The sequence below is a fragment of the Lepidochelys olivacea genome (genome assembly GCF_965140295.1).
Source record: "Lepidochelys olivacea isolate rLepOli2 genome assembly, chromosome: 6".
NCBI classification, from domain to species: Eukaryota; Metazoa; Chordata; order Testudines; family Cheloniidae; genus Lepidochelys; species Lepidochelys olivacea.
The window spans coordinates 101,013,050-101,022,464 of NC_140416.1; the positions used below are offsets into that span (position 1 = coordinate 101,013,050).

A 9,415-nucleotide genomic window follows, 5' to 3' on the forward strand; every position below is an offset into this window, starting at 1 on the left:
CCAGGAGATAGTCGAACACCACTCCCTGGTGGACGTCTGGCGCGACCACCACCCGGATGACATTTTCACGTTCACCTTTGTCCGGGTGGAGGCCCATCAATCGCGCCACTCCCAGTTGGACCACATTTATTTATCACGCATCCACCTTTCACTAGCCCACTCCTCCAGTATCCGGCTGGCCCCATTCTCTGACCATCATTTAGCCACCATGACAGCCTCCCTCTGCGCGGAGAGGCCGGCGCCGGCCTATTGGCATTTCAACAACAGCTTGTTGGAGGATGTGGGCTTCGTGGCATCCTTCTGGGAGTTCTGGCTGGCCTGGCGAGGGCAGCAGCGTGCCTTTGCCTCGGCGCGGCGGTGGTGGGACCTGGGAAAGGTGCGCACCCGGCTCTTCCGCCGTGACTACACCCGGGGCGCCAGCCGACAGAGGGATGCGGCGATAGAGCAGGTGTCCAGGTCCTGTGGATCCCCCTCTTAGGCTGGGGGAGATCCTTTAGCAGTGGAAGGAAAGCCTGCCCACTTCCTGGATCCCAGTAGGATCACTCTCCTGTAGCCATCTGGCCTGACCCTGTCATGTGGCTTAAAAAGATGTACAAAACATAACGGCAAGAGAGTGGAGACTCTCTAAAAGTCAGCACAAGTGAAAAGTTTAGGTCCCAACATTTATTTTATTCAGTAACTGCAAAAATGAGTAATTGACAATGTAAATTTCTGTGCCTGTTTCATTACTGTGCCTTTAAAAGTTGTTTGCCAATCACTGTGGAAGTGACATGGCACCTAGTGTATGTTACGGAAGAGCAATTCTAAATGTTTTGGAGCAGCCGCTGGCTTTCTGGGACATTCCAGATAAGAGCTGGAACATGTGGTGAAGGCAAGTTGACTGAAGGAGAAATAACTGTTAATGTCTGAGAGAACCTGTTGATGAGAGAGAACTGTGACAGGACTGGCTTGGCAGCGTGCTGACTAACAGCCAGGCCATGGGCAACACTAAGGGAAGGGATTGCTAATTTCTTGGACCTCAACACTGGGACTATCCAGAGACAGACTGGTAGAGCAGTGATCCTTACCAGGATTCCTGGATGATAAAGCTGCCAGTGAATAACCCAGAACTAAGGGCATTCAGGACACTGCTGTGAACTGGGAAACTTTACATCTTACATGAAGATCTAGTTTTATAAAGACAGCTTTCCTAGGGACTCAGATAATGTATTAGTATGATCTGAATTACCAAACTGGGGCAAAGAGATGATAGGCCTTCCTATGCAGATTATCAGTGATTTGTTATTACATGTGCTGTATACATATTTAGTTATTTTGTTTGAGAAGAAATCTCAATTGCTTATAGGCTAAACATTCCCATATATATAGTTGATTTGCTTGTGAATGTAGCTCAATTAAAGTTCAGGGATAGTCACTGACACCTGGTGGTCCGCAGAAGTGCCTGCGGTGGCCCACCATAAGTACTGATGCGTCCAGCGACTCCTCAATTATTTTATAGTAGGGTTGACAATTTTCCCCATGAAAATTGTGCTAAGGGTGGCTTTATCAACAATCATCACAACGAAGGGCCTGTTGAATTTAATGGTAGTTGAAGGATGAAGAAATTTGTTAACTGCTATCGCGGTGGCTGCTGCTGCCTCGGTGCCATTCTCATGAACATTCAACACGGCCTTGTGAACAGCCTGCAAGGAGGCAAATGTTACAGCGTGAGTACAGGACAGTGATCAGCAGCTGATATTGAACTTGTTGTGTTAGGAAATGGGAAGAATACAAACAGGACTGATACAGCCCAATGAAACCAGCTCCACTGAGTGGCAAATCTTCCCTGGACTTCAAGAGGAGTTTCCCCTGTGTCTGGACTCCAGCATCAAACCCAACAATATTAAGAGGCTGTTGCAGTTATTTCTCAATTGCAGTTCCACCGAGGAAAAAAAGATAGGCCTGCATGGATCAAGTCAGCTGCCGTTCTCCGCAAAAGAGAGGGATTTTTTTCTATCAATGATTACTATCACCAATTCCTCCTTAGCATCACAAACAGTCATTACGTTGAGACAGTACAAAGCTGTGTTCCAGCAGAAATGTCAAGGCGAACAATGACAAGAATCCATGGCACCGAGGCCCACAATTCTTCTCTTCAGTACAGCATCATACTGTGCATTGTTACTGCAGGACCTTAGTTACTCCAAACCCTAACTGGGTTCTTTACAGAGGTGCTGTGGAACCCACTCAGAACGTTCTTCTTATTGTCCCGAATGTGACTTAGATAATATTATCCCAATGCTAAGCTAGGGTCAGATTCTGATGACCTTACTCCTTTTGAGTTGTAGCCTATTACCCACAGTTAAATCCTGGCTCCATTGAAGTCAAGGGCAACACTCTCATTGACTTCAGTGGGGCCAGGATTTCACCCGTCTCATTGGAATCTGAGGCAATACTTGAGAAAAAATGGTGCATAAGTGTATCACAACCTAGCTCTGGATTTGGAAGTGGTTGTCATTGCTGCTATTGAGACATTCTAGTCTGGGGGGCAAGGAATAGTTAAAGCCATTTTTTTGTACTTGTGCCCATTCTTAATGTACCTGCTGCTCCCTAGGACACGTTCCTTTTATAACAACCTTCAGAAACTACAGATGAAGGCTTGTGCTCTCTGTAACGAGCCTGTTTGTGCCCTAGTCTAGAGAAAACTGATTGAGTGCCAGCAGCCACTGAGGTCAGTGGGAGTTTTGCCAGTGGCTTCAGTGGGAACAGAATCGAGACCGTAAATAGTCTCGGATGTAAACTTTATAATCATGGGCACAGACGAATCCTGCTAACAAAACCATTTGTTCACTAACTTACTTTTGAAACATACAGGTCGGACGTCCCAGCAATTCCAGACAGATCAGCAAGGCTAGAGAACACATCAGTAATACCCATTTTCTTAAACAGGAGTTTCACATCGTAGGACCCCGAAATAGAAAACTTTGGAATGTACAGATTAATACTCCTGTCAACAAAGAACACAACATGATGGTGAAACATTGCACTCAGATAACACTATGGAGTACCTGCAATTTAATGACACCACATGGTGCTTTTCTGACTCCTGAGGTGTCTGCTGGTGGCATTTGTATTGTCTGTGTGATTTGTGTGTCTGAGTGAGGACTGAGCACCTAGAGGGTCTAGGTGAGCCTTTTCTACATGCCTGGATGCTCCTGAACAGATGTGGTTGGACCACTGAACAAATGAATTTCTCCTGAGTCCATAACTTCATTTCAGAGCCCTGGTATGTACCTTTCAACAGACTTCTGTGGGATCAGGCGCAGTTGGAGGGACAAGGAGATGGTGGAGTGGAGACAGAGATTAGGGTAAGGAGGTTGGAGTCAATGGCACATGGCAGTTAATAAATCTCATTAGCAACATGAAAGAAGTAGGAACTTTCAAACACTCAACTGGCAACAAGATCAGTACTAAGGGACCAACAGTTGGGATGCTGCATCCTGGGCTGTCAGAAGAGTTGGAATTGTACCTTCTGCAATGCTCTCCTCTAAGGCAGCTGGGGGATCATTTGAGAACTTTACTTACTCAACATGGAGAATACTGAACTGTGATACCTGCGTTAATATTTTGCCTTGCTCTGGAATTCTCTCTTAAATTACTATCAACCATCTAGCCGCATAACGGTGGGCAAAGGGTTACCTTTTTTGAAGTAATTTCTCCCATTTACACACAGTTTCTTTCAAGAGAGCAGCCTCCACCTGCTTCATCTTTCCTGCGTCAGGCAGAATAAATAATGCTTTGGCATTTCCATTGTACGGTATCTGCACCAACCAGCATGACAGCTGGTCATCATAGTGGCTTTCATAGTCGGTATCCTGGCGCATCATACTGACTTTAACGGAGGTTTTCTCATCCACCAAAAAATCCTCCTCGCGGGTGTGGAAAGGATTGAAAGGATTTTCCCAGGAGGCTTATCATCAAAAACAAAAAGAATGCAATTTAATAGTGGAGGGAGAGAGCAATTTGTTGGCAGAAATCAGACTAATTCAAAGGGAAGAAGCTCATAGGTGGGGGTAACTCCACGTTTATTTTGATGAAGCGATGTCTGTTTTGCAGGCGAGCGGCAGAAGCATCATTGATGTGCTGGAGTTTGGGGTAAATGGGTTATTAGTCAAGATGAAGAACCACTAAGTGAAATGAACAAATGTTGTTGGTTTTCTTTAAAGCGTTATTGCGGAGAGAAGAATAGGTCCCTTAAATATTTATTCTGATGTAATGCTGGGGGCCCCCAAACTATTCCAAATCAAACTGTTGCTACCTAGAGATGTCAAACCAAATATTGTCTTCATTCTTCTTACCCCTAAGAGCCAACAGGGCACAGAACCACACTGGGTGAAGGCACAATCCCACTTGCAGCTCCAGGGACCAAGAGCCAAGAGTGTATGCTGCACCATTCCTGAGAATGGAAAATGGGCTCCCCTCTCCACAACCAGCAATGCCCCTCCCATTGCTGACTGGTGATAAGCAGAGCAAAGCTATAGCCTGCTCCACTCAGCTGGCTTGTGTTCCACTAGTGATGCAAAGAGGCAGCAGCCCTGGGGCTTCCCATACTGCTAGGAGTGTGGGAAATGCACATATTGTTTTATACATGCAGTAGAAACTGACCTGAGAATAACAAATAAAATAATGACAGGTGACTGTAAATATTCCAGCCCCTTGCAGAACAATGTTTACACCAAGGTTTAGCAGTGGACTGGAAATCAGAATCAAGTCACTTCTTGTTTTAATTCTTTATTAGGAAGAATTTACCTAGCAGGTGCCTCAGCAGCTCTATAAATAAAACAGCTATTAAAATGATTTCTTGTAGGTGTTTTATATTCAGTGGGTACCTAAAACACAATAAATGAACGTGACCACTCGGATAGAGTTTAAGGCCAGAAAGGAGCATTTGATCATCTAGCCTGACCTCCTGCACAACACAGGCTTTGGAATATCATCTGGTCATCCCTGCATTGCATCCGTTCTTGATTAGAAGACATAAGAAGCGGAGAATCCACCACTTCCCTTGGTAATTTGTGCCACTGGTTAATCACTCTCTGTTAAAAATTATTTCTAGTTTGAATTTGTCTTGCTTTGATTTCTGCCCGTTGGTTTTTGTTATTTCTTTTCTACCCTTCCAGAGTCCCTTCCAACTAAGGATCTTAAAGGAATTTTAAACTATTGGATCCCTCTTTTATGGTACATCAAATACATGTTTTTTGTCCTTCCCTTCAAGGCCCTGCACAATTTAGACCAGTTCTAGCTCTGTGCTCTACTATATTATGACAGTTTCTCTTAATTTATAGTAAAAGCAGCAACAATGTTTTCTTTGCTTTAGATCAAAATCAGCCATTCAAAGATTATAATGTAAATACATACCCATCTGTGCTCCATGCCTTACCTTTGAAATAAATGTAGTTAACAAGAACCATGACAGTGTTTGGATCAAGAGAGCTGACTAGTTCCGGAATTTTCCCACGGGTTTTCTTCTCTACATAACCATTGATCTTTTTCTCAGCCTCTTTTAAATTATGGAAATTAGTAGGAAAATATTCTGTTTCATAAAAGGTTTTGACGTCTTGTAAAAACTTCTCTAGTGCTTTAAACTCAGCCGCTATAAAAAGGGCATTTCCCATACTTGTCTGGATCTTATTGTTAGGACAATTCATCATGTGGATGTGATGATGGAAACTTTCATGTATCTCCTCCTCCTGAATCTCTGTCAGGCTAAAGCCCATTCCTTCAAAAATCTGAGTCCGAGTGGTCGATTTAGCACCCATTGCCAGCATTGCAAAGGCAGTAGCAATGCTCACAGGAGAGAAGAACACATTCTTGTCTGCTTCCACTAATATAGCCTGCTTATAGAATCTGAATGTAAAGTCCGCATAGCTAGCACCTTGTTTGACACAGGCCTGGTTCAGGAGTGCATGCTCTTCCGTGTGATTTGTAACTTTATGGTCATCCTCACAGGTGGGGTGATGAGGAAAGTGATGGCAATGGGCAAGAGCATAAAGAGCAGCAAGTAACAAACACACAGAAAGGGCAGAATTCATTTTCCTTTCAAATTATTCTGTCACAAAATAGAATCAAACAATTAGAGGGGCAAAATTAATAGTGACTTTGGTAGCAATTAATGGCTCGTTGTTTGCATTAGTTGTCATAACAATTATTAATAAAATGTATATAAAAATAATGCAAAACAAAGGAACATGGCATATCTAACGTGACTATACATGATTATAAATCCCACTAAGGAATAATTCGGTTTAGTTTACTAATATGTCAGTTATAATAAAGATTGGAATATGCCTCGGCTGTTTAGGATATGTGATGTGTTCTTCTCCAGCAAAATTCTGGCACTAGTGAGTGTAGTGGTCAGTAGTAACAGTGATGTAATTTTTTCCACCATAACTATGTTTCACTATTCAGTGGACACAATTAGAAAGGTTAAGAGGTCTAGCAAGAGTTGGAGCTGCAGCTCTTTAGCTCCCTCTAGTGGTGAAGTGGGAGAATTGCGGGAGTCTGCGGCCTGACTAATTTGCATATACCACTCTGACTCCCCCTGTAGCAGTGGTTCTCAAACTTTTGTACCGGTGACACCTTTCAAATAGCAAGCTCCTGAGTGCGACCCTCCCCCCCTTTATAAATTAAAAACACTTTAAAATATTTAACGCTTTTATAAATGCTGGAGGTGAAGCGGGGTTTGGGGTGGAGGCTGACAGCTCGCGACCCCCCAAGTAATAACCTTATGACATCCTTAGGGGTCACGACCCCCAGTTTGAGAACCCTGCTCTACAGGAAAACTGAGTGGCTCCCTACCTGCTAGCAGGTATAATTTGCATGTATGTCAGGAGTTCCATGAAGTACCAAAAGCTGCACAACCTGGGGTTTCCCTGGTGCCACACATACAACCTGTGATAAATGTGCGGGGTAATTGCAGATATATGAAAAAGGAGGTAAGTGTGAGAACGTGGGGAGGTGGGGTTATCCACTGAGCCACTCTTAGCTGGGCAGTGGGTCCAGATTGGGGTAGCCGTGCCCAGATGGGCAAGAGGAACACCCATATCTTTTGCGTCTTACCTTAGAGAAAGGGGGTTTCTTTTTGAGTCCACTGGGGATTTGATAGGACCTAGGGGTGAGGACTGAGCTGAGCAGTGCAATGACAGCAGCAGCAACTAGAGGGACACTTGCAGGCTGGAGCAAGTCCCCAGCTGAGAGGAGTCCCTGCACCCACCTGACTGAGGTTGGGGTGGCCTGGACTTGCAAGGGAGGCCCAGGTGGAGTTTCAGCTGGGAGCCACAGTTCTAAAGGTTTTGACCACAAACACAATTCCCTATTACTTTAATAGCTTGTTGGTCTTGTCGTTTGTTTGTTTGTGTACCCTACATAAAATTTGGTTGTGTTCCCAAGTTTACCAGACAGTGAGCTGCTTGCTGGAGGGGAAGGTAACTTCCATGAAAGGTTAAATTTTAAATGTTCTAAAGCCAAAAGTCAGAGCATGGCCCCGAGTGGTGACTTACCCCAACCCGATTTATTTATTTTAAATGAAGCCCCATTTTCAGCGCAGTAGACAGTCAGATTCCCTATGTAATCACGCCCCTGTGTGTTTGGGGATACACCAAATAACTTCCAAGTATAAAGGGAGGTTGACCTCAGTTTTTTTAAATATTTGTTGTTTTACATTCCCTCCCATCCCCCAAATCATAATCTTTAATCAACTCAGACAGTGATGCAGTTACATACTCTAATAACTACAACCCCAGCAGCACAGGACAGCTCTCACTTACTGTATTTAACCTGGAGGGGATAAGGCATGGCCAGCATTTTAACCTGCATTTTTCTAATTATCTGAGAGGTAGCACACTGGCTCCAATAGTTCCAGAAGCTTCTTTTTTTTTTTTGTCTGCCTGAGTCAACAATCTCCCCCAGTCTAATTCCCATATCTGAGCAGAGTTTAATCCAGTGTTTTAGAAAGCTTGTTAAATACAGAATATATGCTGCCTATAGCAAATTTATACTAGGCCGGGCTGAGGACCCTGCTTTCTACTTCTGTTGTACTGCAAAGATGTCATCAATTTCCATTTACTTTTCTCATAAACATTTTAATTTGTATTTTTGTCACAATTTTGACACTGGAAAAATTTTGGCCAGACCATTTTAATAAGGCCTTTTTTTTTTTTAAACAGATTCAGTGAAATGTCTCAACTGAAGAGATCAAAAAGGTGTGTTATACAACCTAGCAACATTTACACAATAGCCTTGGAAAAGCTGGGAGTCATCTTTAAGCCCAAGATCTGAGTCCAGAAATTAAAACGGTGCTAGACTTTGTTTCCCTGAGATTGGGTTGTCTATGGGAATAAAAAGGGAAACTAAATTCAGAAACAATGGCATTTTTCTTACCTTCTATCTACTCCCAGATTCTAATAGTAGGATCTGCAACTAGACATTCAATTATCTGTTCTAGGCTATTTTGAGGTTAGTCACTAGGAAAACATATAAATGTACTGCATTTTAAATGTTGTTTTCTCCCATCTCCCCCCAGTGAATGTGTCTTGGTAGGCTATGCCATTGTGAACGACACAGAAACGGTGACCTAGCACAAAGGGGCACCTCAACAGCTTCCTAGTTGATTGGGTACTTTAAAGACTCCTTGTGGCTTCAAAGGATATTTTATTCTAAGGGCTGGGCTCCCCATGCTGTTGCAATCAATGCAGCAGGGATCGATTTAGCGGGGCTAGTGAAGACCTGCTAAATCGAGAGCGTCTCCCATCGACTCAGCACTGTGAAGACATGGGGTAAGTTGACTTAGGCTACATCAACTCCAGCTATGTTATTCACGGAGTTGGAGTAGCAGAACTTAGGTCGACTTACCCCCATAGTGAAGACAAGTCCTAATATTAGTCTGAGTACACCTCCACTAGAACAGCAGGGTTTGCTGTCCCTTTGGATGGTTGCTTCTATCCTACTTCAGAGTAATGAATCCATTGTAACAGCTATAGGGAACAAAGTCACAAATATGTGAATGATATAATCCTAGCACCAAATTGGCAAAAACCATAAATAACATCAATTCAAAGTCTCTAAGGAAAAATGAATACATAACTGTACTTACATAATCAAAGGGTTCCTGCTGTATTCATCTGACCTGGATTGCGCCTTACACCACTACTTATATTGCTGAGCAATACTCGGATGAATTTCCACTATTACACATTAAACAGGTCAAATAAAAATGACCAATAAGGGCAGAGAGTGAATACTGGACTGAACCTGGGTGAGTGCCCTAATCACTGGGGTAAAAGTTATAAGGGAAGGGACTATTTCTCTTCTGGCTGCTTTGTGAATCATGAACGACAACAAATGTAAGGCACTAGAACCTGGGTCTTAAGAGCCTGGG

General features: G+C 43.4%; 1 protein-coding gene across 1 annotated transcript; it reads right to left on the minus strand.

Moving 5' to 3' along the window:
• Window positions 1-662: 662 nt before the first annotated feature.
• On the minus strand, window positions 663-9,157 carry LOC311523020 (alpha-1-antitrypsin-like). The gene is made up of 5 exons (XM_084632672.1): window positions 9,131-9,157; window positions 5,420-6,088; window positions 3,679-3,949; window positions 2,839-2,986; window positions 663-1,682 (listed from the first exon to the last, which is right to left on the minus strand). The coding sequence occupies exons 2-5, from the start codon at window positions 6,069-6,071 to the stop codon at window positions 1,488-1,490; spliced, it is 1,266 nt and encodes a 421-aa protein (XP_084488798.1). The 5' UTR covers window positions 6,072-6,088; window positions 9,131-9,157; the 3' UTR covers window positions 663-1,487.
• Window positions 9,158-9,415: the final 258 nt, after the last annotated feature.